The sequence below is a fragment of the Trachypithecus francoisi genome, unplaced genomic scaffold (genome assembly GCF_009764315.1).
Source record: "Trachypithecus francoisi isolate TF-2019V2 unplaced genomic scaffold, Tfra_2.0 Contig01461, whole genome shotgun sequence".
NCBI lineage: Eukaryota > Metazoa > Chordata > Mammalia > Primates > Cercopithecidae > Trachypithecus > Trachypithecus francoisi.
In genome coordinates this window covers 13,858,392-13,882,141 of record NW_022681433.1, presented here as the reverse complement: position 1 = coordinate 13,882,141, position 23,750 = coordinate 13,858,392, and the positions used below count along the sequence as shown (strand labels likewise).

The following is a 23,750-nucleotide window of genomic DNA, read 5'->3' as shown; positions in this document are numbered from 1 at the left end:
TAATGCCCATTGAGCACGCATGTTAAAATAACAGAGTATGGCAGGCTGGCCTGGGCTTTGGCCACACATCTGATTGCTTGAGGTTAATGGGATGATTAGTGGGTTGTCTGCTCTGCAAGGCTGCTCTAGCAAGGAAAAGTGAAAGGCAGTATCCTCGCGAGTTTGTGAAAAGTCTTAGATTGGGAGCCATGTCTAAAAAGAAGTGGAGGCTTCACTGTAGCAGATTTGCAGGGGTATGTTTAGGGCAAGACGTACAGGGAGTGAGTTGGATGTTTCATGGGAGTAGCTTGTCTTGCATTTCATCTATGAATAAAGAGATAGACCATGCCAGAATGAATGGAGAACTCAGCGTGCAAAGGAGAGCGGTACATGACCAAATAAAAGAGGTAGCTAAGAAGACACAGCTGCTGGTTTTGGGCTTAGATAAATGTTCTTCAAGTATCAACTTCCAGTTAAGCCTGTCATAGAATAAACAGAAATTTTAGAGGGATGGCCTTGTTAGGCTTTGCAATTTCTGGACTATATCACCAGGACAGTTTGGATGATTAACGCTGAGTTCTATTTTTAGCCCTCTTGAGTGAAAACAGGAGCTCATGTACTTGGCACTCATTGGGAATTTTCCACTCATCCCCTGTTTAGAGAGGCACTGATCTAACCCTGGGCCCTCAGAGAAGGTCTTGCTCATATTTCAGTCAACCCACGGTGTCATCACCCAGACCAGGCATAGTTTGGGCAACAGAGGGGATTAGAGACTTGAGATCCTTTCCAAGGGAGTCCTGGGTGTTCAACAGAACCTATGGGCCTTGCAAGATCACACTGGATTCTGTTGAACCATGATGGATGGAGGAATAACTTTTTGAGGCAAAGAACAGTGAATGGAAGATTCCTTTAAGTTCACTCTTGCCTAAGGAACAGTGTTCCTGCAGTCACAGCTATTGACTCATTTCATTGCAGGGTAGCACTACGTCATTCTGGTTTGGCTTGCAGAAAGCAAAAAGTAACTTACTTTATGCAGAGAATTCATAAATTAGAAGAGCTGATATCCTTTCAAAAACAAGCACTTACGGAAGAAGGGCTGTCGCCAAACTGCACAGGCTGGCCTTAGCGAGCCAGAGCTGAGCTGTGCCAGCATCTTCAGCAGCAACATATTCAGAGGTCATGAGACAGCATCCTTCTAGAAGCTGGTGGGGAAAACTAAACTCTCTCAGAAGTTATAGCCCAAGTAGGCTATGGGGAAATGGGTCCAGACGCTGTAAACAGACTAATATGCAACTCACGAATCCACATCCAGGACAGAGACAGGCAGTTCAGGCTGTGGAGTGGGATGTGAATGCAGCCAGGGCATTGTTCCGTTGAGACAGAGTAGTCAGGAGCGGACCCTGCCTCTCTCCCAGTCAGACATGAAAAGCTTCTTGGTAATAAGTGCTCAGATCCAAGCCGAGGCTCAGTGCAATTTGGATCTTGTTGCTTCTATCTAAGTATGGCTAGGAGGGGAAATCTTGGTGTGCTCATGTTTGATGAAGAGTGTGGACTTTGGGTGGACACTCTTGCCTTTGCCATTTCCTGGTGGGTTGTGCAGGGGCCACCCACTTCACCATAGAGCCCCAGTTTCCTCCTCCATAAAGGGAAATAAAACCTGGGATGCTCTGGACAGTGTCTCGAGGAGTAAATGACTTAAAGGGCTTACCTAACATTGTGCCTGGACTACAGAGAGTGTTCGGTGCTGGACAGCATGAATCACCTGTAGTAATTAGTAAATAATACTTAGCCGGAACTTGCCAGAGTTAAGTTCTTTTCCTTGACATTTTAGTCATCAGGTTTGTTGCTTATGTTTGGCAGCCAACTCTTCCTCGGTAAGCCATAGAATGACTATAGTTTGGAACTGGCTGGTTTTAGAGCCTGAACTTGCAAAAGGATGGACGAGGTCATTTTTACTGGGTCTTCGTGATCTGTTTTAATAGCCTCTGCTTCCCAAAATGGAGATGGTACAAGGTCTCTAATCTCACTTCTATTTCCTTTCCACTTCCTTGCCTATCTCTTTCCTTCCTTCCTTTCTTTACTTGCCTTTTTTTTTTTTTTTCCAGTTCTCACTTGGTTTCCATCAGTCTTATTTGTGTTTCTCTTAAAGCAACAGATGGATGGGGAAGGCCTGGCCACAAAGTATCAGCATTAGCTTTTCAGCAAAGTGATTCAAGTCTGAAGGTCTTCATCAGCAGTTTCCCTCATAGTCAGCACCACACCTAAGAGGCCTGTCCCTCTCATAGGGCCTTCTGGCCACTGCTTCCCCACAGGCCTGATTCTTCTGTGGCTGGGAGTGTGAACTGGTCTGTTATGATGTGAGAGATCCCTGGGGCATGACTCTGTTAACGTCCAGCAGGGGCCATGACAGGGAGCTGAGGGAAATGTTGGCTTTGAGTTAGAAATTAGAGCTCATTTGTTGTTTTTGTTATGTTCTGATTGTTCACTACCTGGCCCGGTCTAAGTCTTTGCAACTCTCACTGCTCCGAGAGTGAATGCTGTGTAATGCTATTTCTGGACTGATAAGCATACTATTTCAATTATCTGGCTGTGTTTAGGAATTAGAGAATGTGAGTATTCAAAATTATTCTTGACAGTAAAAGCAAGTTAGTTTTTCCACTAGTTTAAGATTATTTCAGGGTCAATATCGAAATTAGCGCTCTCCAAAATACCAAATTTGCTTAACCTACAGGAACACATTGATTGTCATCTGGCCATATTATGCTGCTGTTAGAATGAGCATATAATCCCTGTGATCTGTCTGATTAGAACATGTTCCCTGTTCTGGCTTCTCCAATCTCTGAATCACGTCAAAAATTAAGCAAAATCAAGGCAGGCCAGGAAGATGCTTACAAAAACAGAGCATAAGGCCAGGCATGGTGGCTCACACCTGTAATCCCAGTACTGTGGCAGCTACAGATTGGGCAGATTGCTTAAGCCCAGGAGTTTGCAACCAGCCTGAGCAACATGGTGAAACCTCGTCTCTACTAAAAATACAAAAAATTAACTAGGCGTGATGGCATGCACCTGTAGTCCCTGCTACTTGGGAGGCTGAGGTGTGAGGATACCTTGAGCCTGGGAGGTAGAGGTTGCAGTGAGCCATGATCACACCACTGCATTCCAGGCTAGGTGACAGAGCGAGATCTTGTCTCAGAAAAAAAAAAAAAGGATACGACTGATATGGAAATTCTAAATGCATTTAGATAATTAATATGGAAAAGCACCTGTTATATATAGGATGTTATCCAGTTGCAAATGAAATACAAGGAAACAGAAATATAATAACAACTTACACTTGTATGAGCTTGCTAAGTGCTGGACACAAACTACATCACATACATTAATTTAATCCTCATGACAACCCTGCACCGTGGGTGTGGCGTTAGAGTAAGAATATTGAGATACAGAGTAGGATTAGGCAAGAAAATACATGCTCTCAGATGTAACTGTTAGCTTTGAAATTCAGGGAAAACAAGGATGCTATGGACTGGGATGGAAGGAGAGAACTTCAGAAATGAGATGGGAGGTGTCCGTTGGGTCTATCTTAGTCTCTTTGGGATGCTATAACAAAATATCATAAACCAGGTGGTTTATAAATAACAGAAATTTATTTCTTACAATTGTGGAGGCTGGAAAGCCCAAGATCTAGGCTCCAACAGATTCAATGTCTGGTGCTGGCCACTTTCCCGTAAACGTTAGTACCTTCTGGCTGTATCCTTACATGGAGGAAGGGGCAAGGCAGCTCCCTGGGATCCCTCTAATTTTATTCATGAGGGCTCCACCCTCATGACCTGATCACTTCCCGGAAGCCCCACCTCCTGATATCATCAGCTTGGAGGTGAGGATTTCAACATGAATTTTAGGGGGATTGAGGGGAACACATACCTTCAGACTGTAGCAGGGCCCATTTCCCTCAGGGACAGATCTATTGCTGCATTTTCTTAAGGAAACCGTTAGCTAATAATTTTTGACTCCTGTGATGAAAATAGCTCTCAGTGTATTATGAAAATAGGGTTTTATTTTTGACATGATGAATATTATGACACAGCTTAGCAAATGCCCTCTGGATAACCTGAGACCCTCCCACCAACCCAAAGCAGCACACTTGTTACCCGCGTCTCAAAACAGCACACCGGAAACAGTATTGTGAGAACGGTCTGGTCACAGTCCGCACACGTCCTTCAGAGGCGCTGAAACCAAAGGCAATGGTTATTAAGGAAGAAAGAATATTCTCAAGGCCCCGATGATACTCACGCTAGGTATTTGGTCCACATTTTACTCAAAATTCCCTCTCTGGAAATCAGTTTGCTTTGAGAGTCTATGCCACAGAATGACAGAGACTTTCTTTGAAGGCCTGTATTTTTGGTATCTCAGATTTGAAGAGAATTCATGTAGCACATCTTTTCTGGTAATTGTGAGTAATAAAATCATAATATGCTGTTTACGGTGACTCAGTAACGCAGATTACAAATTCAGCATATCTTCAACTACTTCCCTACTTTGATTTGAAAACAACTTAGCAGTCATTTAGTTATACGTGCATTTTTTGCACTAAATGGTATTTCAAGCTTGAGATTTCCTCTTTTTTCATCTATTGATGCTGACAGTGGAACAGAAAACTTGGAAACCTTAAATGTTGTTGGTCATATTACAAAGAGAAGTGTTTCATGCTAAGCCTTCTGTCCTGAGCTTTATTATTGATTAAGTAGCTAATCATGTATGGACAAAAGGGTAAGTGTAAAAAACAGTTGGTAAAACAAGCATTTGGCCCTCAGAGAAATATGGCACAGACTTTTGTAATGGTTGGAAATCTCATAGTAGTGATAATAATAAACACTGTATAATAATATATGGCAATAGATTAATGCATGGGACATAAATGTGCAAAGAATTATTGCAGGATGATATACAAGAGCGTAATCCAGAGAAAAGCACAACCACGGGTGTTATTAATATTATAATGCAAGCTTTGCCATTTGAATGGGATACAAATGAATGAGTCAGACTTGACTTTGTAAGTTTTTATATGCTTATATAATGTGAAAATTATCTCCTTAAGGACTAGACTTATAAATATTTGCTTAATACGATTCATTCATTAATCATGTGAAAGTGCTTATCTAGCATAAAACTAGGGGACTCTCGGTATCCGTTTTGTTTTTTCAGAGTGAAAGTGCCCTTGTGAAAGAAAAAGAGCTGTCAATCGAACTTGCAAACATCAGGGATGAAGTTGGTAAGTAGGGCATTGCAAATGAGGAGCATAAAGAATGTCTTTTCCTGATTCCTATGAATGTGTAACAAAAGCAATGACGCCTCCTGTAATAAGCCAGTGCAAACCTGCCTAGATGAATGAAGTGTCTTGCCCGGCGCAGTGGTGGGCTGCTGCGGCCTTAGCAGGGAACCATAATTTTCACGTCTCTGCTGTTACAAAGACAGCTTCCTAACAGTTCACAGTGGAACTCATCAGTCCTTGACTCTGCTATTTGCAGACGGCAGCTCATACACCAGTCTGCATTGATCCATCTGGGTCCCCTCTGATAAAATGAGGTGCTGTCTGTAAGACGCAGGTGTTCCATGGCTTCCTGCCACTGTCTACCCCGTTGTGAAATACTCTGTGGTCTAGAACAAGGTCAAAAACACAAATCTGGTTGGATTAAAAATATGAGAGTTCATGTTGAAATTTCTAATCTTTGGCTGATGAAATGGTTTGGTTCAGTCTGGACCATAGAGACCTTACAAATAAAATGATCCCCAACGCTGGGGATGTGGCTTTCACTGTAGGTCAAGGACAGGACCAGATATTTGCCATGTTCTCATTGCTTGATCCCATTTTCCCTCGTGACCATCTGTTACTCTTTTTCCCCAGGAATGAGTCAGCAAAGCTGAAATACGCATGGTCTTTTCCCATTGCCCACTACTGCCTTTATCAGTGAGCACTTCTCCTACATCTAGTGTGGTCCTGGGAACAGGCCACCGTGTGCAGGTGTGGCTTCCTCCGTGAGGAGATTGGAGCAATCTCAGGTGTCCTTGGCATGTAGCCAGCCATGCAGATAGGCAGAAGGCTGGACTTCCCCGGGGACCACAGGCCCTCAGGTGTATAGTGGACAGAATAGTGAGATCCAAGCATAGCCTTCCCCAACCCTTTGTATTCCTCTCTCCTTTTGTTAAAATGTTTCCTTTTTCTCCCCCTGTGAGTTCTGTGACTTCTTTTAACGTTAAAGTAGGTCTGCAGTGGTCTCTTCTCCTCTCTAAGGACAGCAGGTGCTTGTGGGAAAACAACAAATAACAGGCCCCTTCCCAGCCTTGCTGGTGTGTGATCCAGAGCAGCAGGACCTGACTACTGCTACACCCGGACACCCCTTCTCCCCGGCCAGGAGAAGCCCAGGGCTTGACGCCAGATACAAGCTTCTTCCGACAGAGTCAGCTAGGAAAGGCAGGGTGTGAGGAGCCCTGGGAAGCTGAGGGCCATGAGGGCCGTGTCTGACCTGGCTGGAAGGAGGAGCGGGAGGGGTGAAAGGGGCCCCATGCCCCAAAGACTCCTGCTGGAAAAGTCTCATCCTTCCTTTTTGCCCTTGTTGTTGTTTTCGTGGAGATTGAGCCTTGTTTCTGTTTGTTGGGTATCACCCCAAGCAGCATTCACAGGGACAGCTCCAGTGATGACCTCATTGCCAAGGCCGCCATGGGTGAAGGCTCTGTGCCCCCATCTGAGTTTCTTCACCAGTGTGGCCACCCCCTCATGATCCAGATGCTCACATCTGGCCTCAAAGACCAGTGTTGAGAGTGGCCCCCACTTTTTCCTGAAGGGAAACTCCTGGTACACTCACTGGTGACCCTGCCCAATGCCAGGGACTATCTCCGTTCTTCTCTAAGGAAGTCCTCACCACCATTCAGCCATGGAGCCGTGGGTCCCATGTGATTGGCTGCCCTCCCGTGCATGCACACATTGTACACACATGCACACACACATACACGCGCGCGCACGAGAGCCGTCCTCCTCGATGACTCCCATGGTTCCTTTAGAAGAACCTTCTGCCTCCTTCCCCACTGATGGAAACAGCTTTATCAAAAAGGAGTTCCTCCTTCCTTACCTGATGAACTGCAGACCCCCCTCTGCACCCATCCGCTTTAGGGCCTGCCCTCAGTTGGAGGTGACTCTGAGGCCTCTGCTCCTCAGCGAAGCTGCCAAAGAGCAGGTTTCACCTCTGCTGGCCTTCAGGTCAGTTCCCAGGGGATGTGGAGGTGGAGACAGCCAGGAGATCTTGCCTTGTCCCCTACCGGAATCTGCCTTCTACCTTGTAGAGGTAGAGACTCTTGGAGATGGCCCCTGATGACACTGCAGGACAGCTCAGAGGCCTAGGGTAGAGGTTCCAAAATTCTCAATTCACAGTGACCACAGTGTCTCAGTAACCTTTTTTTCACAGTCTGAAGGCCAAATAAATACCTCGCAGCTCTATTTATTAAGGAGTTAGGTCTAAGCCACTTAAGTGTGTATGTCCTAACAACTTTGTGGCCATTTGAAAAACTGAACATAAATGTAAAGAAAGCAATATATTTTTCTTTTATTCTTAAGGAACCACAATGACTTGCTTGTGATTGGGCCCCACACAACTTCTCAGACCTTGGCATCGGATTGGATAAGTCTATCCTTGTATCCTGTTTCACACTGATTTTCACTGCATACTTTTTATCACAGCAGCAGCTAAAACCTCAGCTTTGCAAAGATATGATATCAAAGGGGATGAAGTGTGAGCTAATGTTGAGCTAATGGCAAAACTCTGAACCCCCCAAACCAGGAGTTCGCATGGTGTCCCCCAGGGAGGCAGCATTGGTGTATTTCCCTTGGGAATATTAATAGAAGAAACCCTGCAGTGCACTGTGATTTGCCACAGTGGCCCAGGGTGCCTCAGCACACAGTTTGCAAACCACAGGCCTGGGGACACTTCCCTGCCCTCAGTGGCCGAGAGACTTGAGCATGAGGAAGGTTGAGTCTTCAGAGACTCAGGAACAGAAAGATGCCGATAAGTTATGGTTCAGCTAGAAAAGTGTGCCGTGTTACCCCCTGTAATGTATAGCTCCTGCCGCCTTTCCTCCTCTCTTAGCAAGATATGTTGGTCTCAGTTAAGGGAATGATAGAAAAGCATTGAATTATATGAGGACTGTCAAGTCTTGTAGCCCTGAAATGCTAGAAGCCAATTCCTGACTATGCTTCTCTATGAAATAGATGAGTTTCTAGGGGGTTCCAGGGCTTGGCAGTTCTGAGCATGGGCTTTAGGTTCAGGTGGGACGAGCTGGTAGACCTCTGTGTCCCACAAGTTCCCCTTCATAAAATGGAAAGTCAGTTAAAGAAGATAGTGCTGATGAAGCACTCTGTCAGAGTGACTCTCCTAACTATCCGGTGTGTAGCACCTTGAACCCAAAGATAAAAGATGGAAATTTCCACCCCAGGGTGAATTTCTCCCTGGAGAGACTTCTGCACTCCCCGTGGGCAAGCTTTGGCTCTGAGGGCCCTGTGTCCCCTGATGCAGTTGGGTTGGGTGCTGGGTGTGCCAAGTGCAAGGCTGTTTCTCTCTGTGCTTTCCCGAAGCTTCTAAATGCAGCAGGCACTACACAAGGATTACATTGGGTTTTGGGTTTAAGTCTTACTTGATTTCTGCCTAAGTGCTAAGAATAGAACCAGAATTATCTGCCAGATGAAAAAGCTACTGGAGGGAGGGCGGAAGGCCTTGGCAGCACCACTGCCTGGTTCCTTCAGCCCAGCTTTCATCCCCAGCACACACTTCAGCAGCAAGCACCCAGTTCGCAGCTGAGATTGCATTGGTGAGAGAACAAAGACGGAGGGGAATGTGGGGATCAACTGTCAACCATAAAGCGCATAAGCTCTGGCGTCTTGACGTGCAATGTATTCTCTTTTTGGGAGAAGAGCATTGAGCATGCACACCTGGCTTACGGGTGGCCCAGAGAGAGTAGTGTGGCCAGTCCCTTCACCTTAGCACCAGCCCTGTCCTAAGTTAAGGCTGTTGTCAGCTGAGTCTAATGGGAACTGGAGGTGGAGGGATGTGGGGGGACATGGGGGAGATGGAATTTCTAAGGCTCTGAATTCAGACAAGGAAGAAGGGAGAAAGGTGCAGAAAGTCAGAATAGTTAGGTGTATTTATTGCAGATTCCAGAACAGGGCTGTCCTGTATCCCAAATCTAAAAATTGCTGCTTAAACTGTTTCATATCCATTAAACTGCTGCCCTAAATTCCACCAATTCCACTAATAAGTACTCATCCATTGTCCAAACTTTTGAGGTGAATAAATGCAATCAAAAGCTTTAGCATCTGGACTGAGGACAGTGACTCACACCTGTAATCCTAGCACTTTGGGAGGCCAAAGCAGGTGGATCACCTGAGGTCAGGAGTTCGAGACCAGCCTGGCCAACATGGTCAAACTCCCATCTCTACTCAAAAAAAAAAAAAAAAAAAAATTAGCCAGGTGTGGTGGCAGGTGCCAGTAATCCCAGCTACTGAGGAGGCTGAGGCAGGAGAATCACCTGAACCCAGAAGGCAGAGGTGGCAGTAAGCCGAGATTGTGCCATTGCACTCCAGCCTGGGTGACAAGAGCAAAACTCTGTCTCAAAAAAAAAAAAACAAAAAACAAAAAGTTTTAGCGTCTGGTCAGAATCAGCTTTGTCTGTGTTCACAGGCCTGGTGCATATTAGAATCACCTGCAGTGATGCCCTAGGCAACAGAATCAAAACATTTGAAGAGGAGGCCTAGGCCATTTTTTTTAAAGGCCCCAGGTGCTTATTAAGTACCGTGAAGTTGGAGATTCAGTGAACTACACTGAAGGACAGGGGGTTTGATTTGGGCCAGGGACAGGGTTGAGGCACGGAGTACATCATTTGGGATAGGCCTGGGAGGGCAGGATCCCATCATGGGGGGCCCTGGGCAGCAAGGCAGGCCAAGGAAGAGCAGCACAGGTGGGTGGGGAAAGGTGCAGAAAAGGAAGATGCGAAAGACAAATTTCACCTGTTTGGAGATTATACCGAGGCTGGCCTGGCTCCTGAGAAATGGCAAAGGATATCGCTTTCCTTCACTCCTGCCTCCTTCCTTCGCCTTTGCCCGTCTGCCTGGGGGACTCAGTCTTCTCAAGTCAGCTACCCTCCTGGTTAGATGGACTTTGGGGAGCAAGGCGTGGAAAGCAATCCCCGGCACACTTGCAGACACTGCCCTTTCATACCTTCCCGTTTGTGACATCTCTGGTGGTATCACGACTGAATCTTCTAGAAGGTCCGTAGTTGGCATAGTGCCCTCTACCAGAGACTTGATGTGTGTCCTCACGCACTGGAAGAGAATCTCCAGTAGTCTTTAAGTAGGAATTTCCTGGCAATTGATTTACAAGTAAACCTTGACAACATGCCCTAGTGAGTGCTGTTTTCGCATGCCCAGGGCATGGAAGTTTTCTCCATACTGATGGCCAATTCTTCCTCATCAGCTGAGTGTCCAGTGATTCCATTCAGTTCTGACACCAAGGACCCAGTGTTAGTATAGACCCCCAGGTTGAGAGCTCAGTCCCACAAGACCGTGTCCACCTCAGAAACCAGTCCTAAGTCTCAGCGGCCACCCAAGGTTCTGTCCAATCTGCTATAAGCTCAGCGGTTCCCACAACTGCCGCCTTAGATTTGATAATTCACTAGAAAGATTCATAGAGCAGGGTATATGGCAGGGAGAGAGGTGGGGAGTTTCCATGCCCTCTGGGTGCACCATCTTCCCTGTACCTTGGTATACTCACCAACCCCAAAGCCCGTTGAATCACGTTCAAGAGTTTATATAATTTTGGCTAAGGCAGGTGGATCACTTGAGACCAGGAGTTTGAGGCCAGTAGACCCCATGTCTACTAAAAATACAGAAAGAAAATTAGCCAGGCGTGGTGGCAGGCACCTGTAATCCCAGCTACTCAGGAGGCTGAGGCAGGAGAATTGCTTGAACCTGGGAGGCAGATGTTGCAGTGAGCTGTGATTGTGCCACTGCACTCCAGCCTGGGCGACAGAGCAAGACTCTGTCTCAAAAAAAAAAAAAAAAAAAAAAAGAGTTTATATAATTCTATCCCCAGCCTCCCTTCCTCTCCCTGGAGGTCGGTGGGTGGGACTGAAAGTTCCAATCCTCTAATGACTTGTTCCTTCTGGTGACCAGCCCCATCCTAAAGTCAAGTAGGGACCCTACCCTAAGTCGCCATTAGCATAAACTCAGGTGTGATTGAAAGGGGATCATTATGAGTCACAAAAGGTAATCCTGTCACTCGAAAAACTCCAAGCATTTTAGAGACTTGTGCCAGAAACTGGGGAGAAGGACCAAATATATTTTATACCATATCCAGACCAGGTCGGTCCTACAGTCATGGAGAATGATTCACTCATTTAGCGAGGTTCTGAGCACCTTGTGTGGAGCAGACAGGGAAGTCAGGAGTTTAGGGCTAGTCCAGACCAGAGTGACAGTACCCTATCCCTTGCATTTTAGAGATCAGTCTACAGACTTGTTTCAAAGATCTTGGCTAACGCTGGGACATGTGCCAAAAGCACCAAAGGAAAACTTCGTTCTCTTTCATCTCAGTCCATTCGTGCATCCAACAGCTGTTTCTTGAGCACCGACTTTTTACCAGACACAGGCTGGTCAGGGTCACCATGGGTGGTGCGGTAGGTTATACTGTTTAAAGGGGCACCCCTCTGGGTCAGGGCTGAAATGCATCCATATTGCAGCCACCACCAAGCCCTGTGCCCTGGCATGAGGCTGCTGCCACTCAGAGGAAGGGACACTTTTTCCCCAGATTGCACAGAGGTGCTGTATGGGCTAGATTGACCTGATGCTTACTACCAGAGATTCTGTGGTGCATAAGACTCGGCTCATCTTCTCAAAGAGTTTACAATTAAAGGCTCTGTGAAAGAGGTGCTATCTACTGTGGACCTCATATGCTAAGATGCAAATAGATGCCTGTGAGCGGGGGAGGAGAGCACAACCATGGAGCACCTCCCAATACCTGCTGCCCCCCGTAAATCCGCCCTGGGACAGTGGTTGCCATGATCACTTGCAGGCACTGCCCATTTTGCACACCTAAGGACAGAACGAGTGTTTCCCTGTTTCTCTGTGTATCAGAGTCTTCATACTTGTCATTTCATAGTCATAAAATGTTCTATAGTGCTGATAAACTACAATTCATTCCTTTTCTTTGAGCATTTGGATTTTTACCATTTTTGTTGTTATGCAACAAGTATAGTGTTTGCAAATTACTTTTTACCTCTTTTGTTATTTTCTTGGGAATATATTCTCCAAAGCATTGACTGATCATTTTGGGAGGATTTTACATTTGTCCCAAATGTATCTATAATGCAAAATGTGTTGGATATTTATTCTGTAAATCAAGATAAAAGATTACGGTGGATTTCATCTTGTGTTGCTAGGGTTGTCTTATAAAGAGGAAATTAAATCTTCTCTCTCTCCCTCTCATGCACACACACATACACACAAATGAGAAGAGACACATAATATCCAAGTGTGTATCAGGGTATAGTTTACGACAGAACCTTTTGTGGTTCAAGAGTAGAGTCCCCATGGAGTGGCTGAATTTGCTCATGTTTGTGTTACCTTGTACATGTTTATTATCCATAGTTCAAAAATCCAAAATCTGAAATGCTCTAAAATCCAACACCTTTTGAGCACTGACCTGATGCTCAAAAGAAATGCTGAGTGGATGTTTTCAGATTTCAGATTTTTAAATTAGGGATGCTCAACTAGTAAGTATAATGCAAATATTCCAAAATAAAAAAAAAAATCCGAAATGTGAAATGCTTTTGGTACCAAGCATTTCACATAAGGGATACTGAACATATATTTCCTTGGAGACAGGGCACTCTGGTGTCAAAAATGAAATCAGATCAAGTTAGAATTTTAGGAGTATATGATGCATACAAAAGTATACGTCATGAACTGGGAGACCTCAAACCAAAAACTGCTACTAAGGCTCAACTTTACAGCAGTTGCAGCACAATTTCTAGAGCATAAAGATTTTGACTTTTTTCCTGATTGGCTGTCATATATTCTTTTTTAAGGCAAATAGCGCTGTTTGAGCTGATTCATCTGTACCTGATTGGTTTGATTTCATTGAATCATGCTTTTAACGACCAAAAGCTTACTTGTGTGTTTGTTTAGGGATAGGATAATTGTCTGTTTGGGGAAATCAGGGTGACTTAAGTTTCAGTTACCTGGCTCTAGGTCGTTGGCCTTGGGGTATATAAACTGTGGCCTCCATTTTTGTTTTTTAAAAATGCTGCTCATAAAGGATCTCATCCTCAACTCAGCCTCCATGGGTGATGGCTCTTGTCTGTGGGGTTTTGGGGAATTGGGTGTGTCCTTGGAAAAGGCTTCCCCAGGTGGTGGTGGTTGTGGGGATTAAAGGGTGTTTTGGATCCTCAGGAAACCAGAGTCCAGCACCACACCCAGGGAGGAAGAGCAAAGATGCTAGAAATAGATTTAATATTTGATTTTTTATCACATTTAAAAATTTTCCAGAAAATAAAATATGACCCTTGATTTTTCTGATGGAACACCACACTCCAAATTCCAAAGTCGAATATTGAATCATTGTAGAGCCCTGATGTATTTGTAAGCACTGAAATCGGTTTATAAGATGCTGTTCCCCAGAAAGGATTATCTCCTTTTGAGATCGTATACCTCACGTTTTGTTTACTGCCATCAGGTGGATGTTTAAGGTTCTCTCCCTAGCCAAGCTGAGAGAGAAAATGACATCATAGTCGCATTGTGACTGCCTTATTAGAAAACCTGAGTCTTAAAAATCAATATGAATTAAACAAACTCCACCAGACAGCAAACATGCAATGCAGCGGCGATACAATGGAGCCTTCCGGCTGGCACCCCTCGCCAACCCTGCTGCCCTGCCGGCCAGACTGGAAGGCCTGTTGAAATGTGCATGAACCAATGATGCTTCCCCAGCAAAACTCCCGTCATACTCTTCCCTGGGGCTGCTCAAAGCTGTGACTATCTGAATGTGGTGTGAAATTGGCTCTTAACTTTGAAGTTCTCAATCACCCCAGCTGCTGGCTTCATTGGCCAGAACTAAGTCACAAGGCAAATTTAGCCACAATGGAGATGGGGACATGTGTTTTTTTCCCCTTGGTGACCTTGCCCAGGTATTGCCCAATTCACCTGCAGCTACCCCCAGTCCCCAGTACTGCTAGACAAAGCTGCCTCCTGCTCCTGTGCCCTTTTCAGAGCTTGTGACAGCCTCTGTTCTCAGTGTCCGCACCCAAGCCAGGCCACAGGTTTTCATCTTCCTGCTGGGTTCAGATTTAAGATGGACTTTGCTTTTTTTATCTTTTCTGAACACTTTAAAAATACTACAAATGGAATATAGTTGAAAAACAGAATGCTCTTTTTTTTTTTTTTTTTTTTTAAGACGGAGTCTTGCTCTCACCCAAGGTGGAGTGCAGTGGTATGATCTCAGCTCACTGCCACCTCCGTCTCCCGAGTTCAAGCGATTCTCGTGCCTCAGGCTCCCTAGTAGCTAGAATTACAGGCACGGGCTGCCATGCCCAGCTAGTGTTTGTATTTTTAGTAGAGACGGGGTTTCGCCATGTTTGTCAGGCTGGTCTCGAACTCCTGACCTCAAGTGATCTGCCCTCCTCGGCCTCCCAAAGTGTTGGGATTACAGGCGTGAGCCACCATGCCTGGCCTAAAGCACTCTTTCTAGCAGAGTTTCTCAGGTATTGTACAGAAATCCAAATAGTTAAATCTGTTTTGATTAAGGTCAGTTTATTGGAATATAGCAAAACAATACCTGAATGTTTTCTATAGTATAAAATAAAGATGTAGGAAGAAATTTTGAGAGCTTGATATAAAGGTATGGTAGGAATCTAAGTTTGTGGCAGTGAGCACTGAATTGTTATTTATTATGTTCTTAAGTTATTGACTAGCATGCATTTTTCAGTATGCTCTCATTTATGACTAGCAGCCCACACATACACACACATACAGTGGAAGGTATTTGTGAGATGATTTACCATTCATGGTTATCCAAAAAAATTATCTTCTGGTCTTAATGATTATAATCCCTTATAGTTACACAGTGCTTGGTACCTCCAAGCCCTTCCATATGACATGTTTTATTTATTCAAACAGTAAAGTAGGCGTTGGTATCCTTATTTTATACATAAGAAAACTGAGGGTCAGAAAGAGTAAGTGATTTCCTAACAGCATACAGCTGGTGTCGGAGAATAGTCTTAAATTCTTCCCACATACAGTATCTAAGTTCACCACAGCATTTGCACCCTGACCACCAAGGGGCTTTTTTTTTTTTTTTCCAATTTTTAATTTGGTAAATTAAAATATCAGATAAACAAAATAAAATAGTTGTTACTCCTAACTCCATATGACTTCTACACAAAACCATGATAGATGCTAGTATAAATCTGTCCAAACATGGATTATAACACAGTGTGATTTAATTGGTCCTAGACTATATGCATTAGGATTGGGTTCAGGCATGAATAACAAAATCCCGAAATAATGGTAGCTTAATCAAGGCAGCTGTTCATTTCTGTCTCACATAGGAGTCAAAAGGTGAGCACTGAGGAGCAGCTGTGGTTCTGCTCCCCGTCCTTGGGGACCCAGGCTCCTTACAGCCACTGTCCTAAGACCGCAAGGAGGAGGACCATGATACCCCCCCGACTGTGGTCCAGTGTGACAGTTGGTGTGACAGTCATCAATCACATCTGTGTTGCAGGTGGCAGGCTGGAAGAAGGAATGAACAAAGAAGCAGAGAAAGTGGGTCTGCTGTCTCTGGGGGAAAGTGTCCAGGAACTGTACTTGACTATACATCTCTTTGGCCAGAACTAAGTTACAAGTCAAATTTAGCCACAATGGAGCTGGGGAAATGTGCTTTTTTTCCTGTTGGTGACCTTGCCCAGATATTATGTTATTACTATGGAAGAAGGGGAGAATGTGACTAGCACCCTGTATCATAGGTCCTCAATTGCTTCAACAGTTAGATGGGGATAGTAGTCCTGTCATATGTAGGTATGAGGTAGGTGAGGGCCAAGGATCTAGCAGAATGTTTGGAAGAATACTGGGTGCTCAGTATGTGCTAATTCCCTTACAGTTCAGATTAGGTTCTGCTGTCGCCTCTCTTGCCCAGCTTTAAAGAAGCTGACTCAAAATTAAGAAACCAAGAAACCAGCAGAAAAAATAACCAACCTTGGGATCACAAAAAGAATGTACGTTTTCTGATTCATAAAAATATCTGTTCTAAGCACACCGACTAAAAGACAGAGTTTGTTAGATTAGATAAAAAAAGAAAAGCGAGACTTGGCTACATGCTGCCTAAAAGAAACCCGCTTCAAACATAAAGACACAAATAAGTTAAAAGTGAAAGGATGAAAAAATATATATACTATGTTAACATCAATCAAAAGAATATTGGAGTGTCTGTATTCATATCACATAAAGCAGACTTCAGATCCAGGAATATTGCTAGGAGTGAAGATGGCCATTACATAGTGACAAAGAGGTTGATTTACTAAAAAGACGTAATGATACCAAATACCTACATGCCGAACAATAGAGCTTCTAAACACTGAAGCAAACATTGATAGAACTGAAAGGAGAAATAGACAAATCTACAGTTATGGTTGGAGACTCTAGCACTCCAGTGCTGCTTGCTCTAACTCCACTGCTTGTTCTAACAATAGAACAAGCAGGCAGAAAATCAGTCAGCTGTAGAAGACCTGAACAACGCTATCTTCCAACTTGACCTTACTGACATTATAGAATGCTGTATCCAACACAACAGAATACACATCTTTTTCAAATATATGTGAAACATTTGGCAACACAGACCATATTCTGAGCCATAAAACAAACTTCAACAAATATAAAATAATTGAAAGTATACAAAATGTTTTGGACTATAATATAGTCTATAAATCAGTAACATAAAAATATCTGAAAAACAATCTCCAAACATTTGGAAATTAAACAACATCCAAATAATACATAGGTCAAAGAGGAAACAAGATAAATTAGGAAATATTTCGAATTAAATAAAAACACAACATACCAAAATCTATGGAATGCAAAATTCTCTTTGATTAGCAGAGTTGGATTTTCTCATTCAATTTGCCAGCAAAATTTAGGGGGCACCCAAAATATATACCAGACTCTTTCGTAGGTAAGCTGATGGTGAGGTGAGGAGTGTTGTTTGAAAGAAGGTTTAGATTTAGTAGGTTTAGTGTACTGTCCGAATTTTTTTCTGAAATGGAGTTTCGCCCTTGTTGCCCAAGCTGGAGTGCAGTGGCACAATCTCAGCTCACTGCAACCTCTGCCTCCTGGGTTCAAGCGATTCTCCTGCCTCAGTCTCCTGAGTAGCTGGGATTAGAGGTGTGTGCCACCACACCCAGCTATTTTTTTTGTATTTTTGGTAGAGACGGGGTTTCACCATATTGGCCAAGCTGGTCCCAAACTCCTGACCTCAGGTGATCTGCCCGCCTCAGCCTGGCAAAGTGCTGGGATTATAGGCGTGAGCCACCATGCCTGGGCTACTGTCAGAAATTTGAGAGTGACAGTGTAGCTTCCAATAAAATTACTGATTTCCTTGCACAGTAGACCACTCAGCATGACTAGGCCTGGGAATTACCTGCCCCTGTTAGAGGAAAATAACATCAGTTCTAAGCGGGGAAAATTTCAGACCAGTGATGTCAACTGCCATGATTAGATTTTATTCCAGTAAATGTAATTTTCTAAAGTCATTTTAGTTTCTATTCCAAACAGGTGCTTACCCATGCACAGTAATATCAATACTGCAACCTCCCTTAAATGTACCAGAGACTAGGGTTGGTTGCCATGGAAAATACATTATCAGCTACAGTTTCACAAAACTGCTACATTTTGAGAAAATGATTCATTCCAGTTGGCAGCAACGTATTTTTTGATATTTATAAAATTATTTTACATCTATATGCCTAACACTTTCTGGTTATTTTATGTGGAGGTGTTTGTTTTGTAACCCTTTAAAATGTTTACTCTTTTATGAATAAAGATAGAGATAACTTTTTTCTGATATATGTTATTATTATTTTTGAGACAGAGTCTTGCTCTGTCACCTAGGCTGGAGTGCAGACATGCAATTGTAACTCCTGGGCTCAAGTGATCCTCCTGCCTCAGCCTCCAGAGTAGCTGGGACTACAGGTGTATGCTACCACACCCACCTGTGTATATATATATATATATATATTTTGTAGATATATGTGTATATATATATTTTGTAGATATATGTGTATATATATATTTTGTAGAGACAGGGCCTCACTGTGTTGCCCAGGCTGGTCTCGAACTCCTGGACTGAAATGATTCTCCTGCCTCGGCCTTCCAAAGTGCTGGGATTACAGATGTGAGCCACTGTGCCTGCTAATGTTAATATTTTTAAATCTGTGAGTTTAATCTTTAACTAACCTGGACTGACTGGCTAGAATAGCTCCAATACCAAGGGCAAACGCTAAGTCACCCCGGGGACAAGCAGCTTCCAGAAACAGAGTCAGCTGCCTCCACTGGTTTAGGACTCCATAAATCTAATATTTGAATAGTGGTGTATAGTTTACAAAGCTCTTTCACACATTAGTGCATTTGATCCTGACAACAACAGTAGGAGATAGGCAAGGGAGATAATACCACCATCAATTTCACAGTAAATACATCATGGCTATACAGAATAGAAGCAAACCCCAAATCTCATACCTATTAAGAAGAACAGAGCTGCATCCTTATCTCTTCCCACCATAACCATATCAGGCCGCCTTCGCTTTGTAAGATCTAAATTGGTGTCTGAGAGAAGATAATAAATAGCAAGAAAAAGACGTAAGGTGTTATAGATTTAACTTGGAAGTGGCTGAAGAGCATTTGCAAAATATATGTTGTAAATTACAGACAATCACATGCAAATTATGCAAACATAATCGACTCAATTGAGTTTCTCGTGAACAGGGACTGCCTCTTATTTTTCATGGTATGTTAAGCCTCTGGCCCAGGGATTAGCACGATGAATATGGGGAATTCAGCTGCTTCATTGTATAAACTTTATTGAACACAGATGTACCCTTTACTGTGCCAGGAGGAAAAGAAAGATGTGACCAGGGCTCTGCACTCCTGAAATGCCTGTGTACTGGAGAGACAGACACATAGCAGGTCATTCATATCCAGTGTAGGGAGCAAGGTGCTAGTGGTCTGGGAGTTTAGAGGAGGGTTTGTAACCCAGTTAGGGGTCCAGAAAAGGAGGTAGGAGAAAAACAGCTTCAAGGAAATGTAGGGGTCAGTGAACAAGTGATTCTTGCATACACTTGATCAGTTTTAGAGACAGCATTAATGACAACATTGACTTAATCTCTCTACTGGGAAACAGGAAAAACAGTGAAGACAGTTCTCTTTCCATATGGCTATCTCTAAGCAGGAGGAGTAGAGCAAATGAGTTTGTGTTTATGAGACTTACTATTGCTTGAATAAAAAGCAGGGCCGGTGTCTGGGATATGAGGCTCAAATGATTCTTGGCAGATTTTTTAACATTTGATTTTTTTTTTTTTTGGTCATGTCTAAGCCATTGAATTAGCCTGATTCACTCAAAGAACCACTGATACCACCAGGGCCATGGTTAGGTATTAAATGTACCATCAGTCTGTTTGCTTAATTTGGCAGATGATTCGAACAAATATATAAATTGCAGTGTATGTTTATATAGTAGTCAAGTCTCTTTTTGATAAGAATTGCACTTTTTCAGCCAAAGAAAGTTAATTCTGTTGAACAAGATGATAACTTGACCAATTCTGCATTGCAAGTAATCATGTAAAGACCTAACTAGGTCACTGCTACTGAAACCTAAATTTCTGTATGAATCTGATGAAGATCCAGGGCTCTTCAACACAGCTGTTTTCTATTTACAAAGGTCCTGATGAAGAACATGGTCAGAGTTTAGCCAGTCAGAAAGATGATTCCAGGTGAGGTGCCATCTGGAGAGACCGGGCTGGCAGCTAAGTGCAGGCGCTTACCTTAGTGGATTCTCTGTGGTCCAGCTTTTTAAATTTTCCTTGTTAGTACACCAGGAATGGTTCTGACTTTCAGGGAAATACTTTTAACTCAGTTTACTGAAGCATGATATAGAAAACCAAATTACCAATGTATTAATTTACAATGAGAAATATGCCTTTTTATAGGCAGACCCACCTGGGAGCAAGGTAGTAGTGGTCTGGGAGTTTAGAGGAGGGTTGTTACCCAGTCAGGGGTCGAGGAAAGGCTGTAGAAAGGAAACTGCTGAGCTTTAAGGAAACATAGGAGTTAGTGAACAAATGATTCTTCCCTACACTTGATCAATTTTAGAAAGGCAAAATTGTAATCAGTGGCTGCTCAGTGGACCAAAGTCAGTCGTGTGGTGTATCAATACTAATGGCATCTTGCCGAGATATCCCTGAGGAGCTATCTGCATACTGATTTCTTTTCTAGGTCCTCAGTGTTTAGACATCCCCACGGGAGGAGATGGAATCCTATTAGAATCACCGGAAGCTTTTCTCAACTCTTCATGCCTTGTCTTCTGCTTCTAGCCATAATAGCATAACTGGTACTGACTGTGATAACCACCAGTACACAGCTATAAAACAGACGAAACATGAGGCAACTGTTTCTAAGCACTGCACGCTTGACACCATAGCCTGTAATCCTTGGAAAAAGGGAAGCACATGAAATGAGTCAGTCCCCTGTTAGCCCCAGCTTACTGCCTGGGGTCGCTCACCAAACCTGGGCGCGGGAGGTGTGCAGGTTGCGGCCGCCATCTTGCTGGCGGAAGAGGTAAACACCAGAGTACAGAGCAATTGAAGTGACTAGGAATTCCCCTAGCTACTAGTGGGGTGAGCACTGGACAGGAGTAAGCTGAGCAGAGAAGGGCCCCAGCGATTACATGGGGGGTTCCCATGTGATCTTAGGGGAAGGGTAGGCTGCACATATTCAGAAGGCCTGCAGAGGGCAGCTGAGGCAGGTGTGAGTGCTGAGTGGAGGTTCCACCGGTTGTGCAGTGCTGGGAAATATGGGAATTCCAGCCCAGTTGGGGGGAAGATTCTCACCAAGTACTGTGAGCAATCAATTGAGACCTGAGAAAGGCCGGTCTGTAGAATGACCGTTATCTAGAACAAGGGTCTCTCTAGCACGAAAGATGAATAAAACCATGTGTGACAGAATCAAAGGAATCCAGTAAGTAAACTGTCTGCCAGAACAACACACTCAATGCGCATTAAAGGAAGACAGTGTCATACAGATTCCCTGCACTACCTCATCCACAGTGTTGAGCATCAACAAAAATAGACATACAAAGACGCAAGGCCTATAATCAAGGGAACAAGTAGTCAATAGAAATGGGTATTGAGGGTCAGGTATGTTAGCTCACACCTGAAATCCCAGCACTTTGAGGGGCCAAGGCAGGTGAATTGCTTGAGTTCAGGAGTTCGAGACCAGCCTCCGCAACACGGCAAAACCCCATCTCTATTAAAAGTACAAAAATTAACTGGGCATGGTGCTGCACACCTGTAGTCCCAGCTGCTTGGGAGGCTGAGGTGGAAGGATTGCCAGAGCCCAGAAAGTGGAGGTTGCAGTGAGCCATGATCATACCACTGCACTCCAGTCTGGGCAACAGAGCAAGACCCTGTCTCAAAATAAAAATAAAAATAAAGTTGTGTAAAAAAAAAGAAATGGACATTGAAATGCCCCAGATGTTAGAATTAGCAGATACGAAAACGTAAAAGCTATTATAAGCACGCTCTAGCACTTCTACAAAAAGAGGACTGTAATGAGTAAACAGGTAGAGGAGCACAACAGAGAAATAAAAACTATTAGAACCAAATGGAAATGTTAGAACCAAAAACAGAACCTCTGAAATAAATCATTCACCGATGGGCTTTTAAGCAGACTGGAGACTACAGAAAAAAGAGTCAGTGAATTGAAGATAGATCAACAGATAATTAGCCAATCAGAAGAAAAGAGAGAAAAAATTAAAAAAAAAAAAAAAAGGGCAGTCCCAGTGATCTGTGGGACTATAGCGCCCAGGTCTAACAGATGTGTAATTGAGTTTTCAGAAGGACAAGAGAGAGGAGATTGAAGGGGGAAAAAAATGGAAGAAATAATGGGCAGAAGTATCCTGAGTTTGATTTTAAAAGAGCAACCTGAACACCCAAGAAGCTAAGTGAAACCCAAGCAGGAAAATGCAAAGAAAGCCACACCTAAGCACATCAGAGCCAAACTGCTGAAAATCAGACATAAAGAGGAAATATTAAAAAGCGCTTAGTGAAGACATGCATTACATTTACGGGAACAAGGATGTAAATGACAGAAATGAACAGAGCCCAGAAGGCAGTGGAATGACATTTGTATTAAGTGCTGAAAGAAAAAAAAAATAAACAGCCAGAATTCTATATCTAGAGAAAATATCCTTTAAAACTGATGGAAACTTAGATGTATAGGAAAGAATTAAGATGGTCAAAATGGTAAATATGTGGATAAATATAAAAGACTAGGCCAGGCGCGGTGGCTCACGCCTGTAATCCCAGCACTTTGGGAGGCCATGGCGGGCGGATCACGAGGTCAGGAGATCGAGACCATCCTGGCTAACACGGTGAAACCCTGTCTCTACTAAAAATACAAAAAAAAAAAAATTAGCCGAGCGTGTGGGTGGGCCTGTAGTCCTAGCTACTCAGGAGGCTGAGGCAGGAGAATGGCATGAACCCGAGAGGCGGAGCTTGCAGTGAGCCAAGATCATGCCACTGCACTCCAGCCTGGGCGACAGAGCAACACTCTGTCTCAGAAAAAAAAAAAAAAAAGACTATTCTTTTTGTTGTTTTTAGTTTGTTTATTTTTTAAATGTTCAGTTTGATAAGTTTGCACTATGAATACATTTGTGTAATCACCACCCAAAACAAGAAATAAGATACTTACATTGCTCCAGAAAGTTCCCTCATGCCTCTTTCCAGCCAAGCCCCCCTTCCTCTAAAGCAACCCCTTTCTGATTTCTATCGCCATACATTAGTTTTACCTGTTCTTAGATTTCATATGAGTAGAATGAATGTTATATATTCTTCTATGTCTGGCTGCTTTTGCTCCACATAAGAGGTTAATCCACAGTGCTGAGTGTATCTGTGGTTTGCTCCTTTTTATTGTTGACTAGCATTCCATTTGCATGAGTAACTGTATACTGCAATGCATTTATCCATTGCTGGTAGGCATTTGGGTTGTTGCCACTGTCTTGCTGTTATAAATAAGGCTGTTATGAATATCCTTATTACAAGCCTTTTGTGGACATACACATTCTCATTTCTCTCAGGTAAATCCCTACATATAGAATTGCTGGTCATAGATTAGATGTGAGTTTAACATTAGGAGAAAATACCAAACAGTTTTCAAAAGTGGTTGTACCATCCCCAACAATCTTGGAGGGCTCCAGTCCCTCTACATTCTTGCCAACATTTGTCAGTAATTTTGTTGTTGTTGTTGTTGTTGTTTTAGCCGTTCTAGTAAGTGTGAAAAAGTATCGCATGATGGTTTTAACTTGCATTTCTCGGATCGCTAATGATGTTGAGCACATTTTATGTGGCAACTGGCTATCTGTGTATCTTCTTTTGTGAAGCGTCTATGGCCCATTTTCTGTAGTGCTATGTGTCTT

General features: G+C 43.5%; 1 protein-coding gene across 1 annotated transcript in view; it reads left to right on the top strand.

Annotated features, from left to right (window-relative positions):
- Positions 1 to 23,750, top strand: part of MTUS2 (microtubule associated scaffold protein 2) — a 459,381-nt gene that overhangs the window by 385,402 nt on the left and 50,229 nt on the right. Inside the window, 1 exon segment of the mRNA XM_033236324.1 lies at positions 5,185 to 5,251. Coding sequence (XP_033092215.1) covers positions 5,185 to 5,251 — 67 coding nt within the window.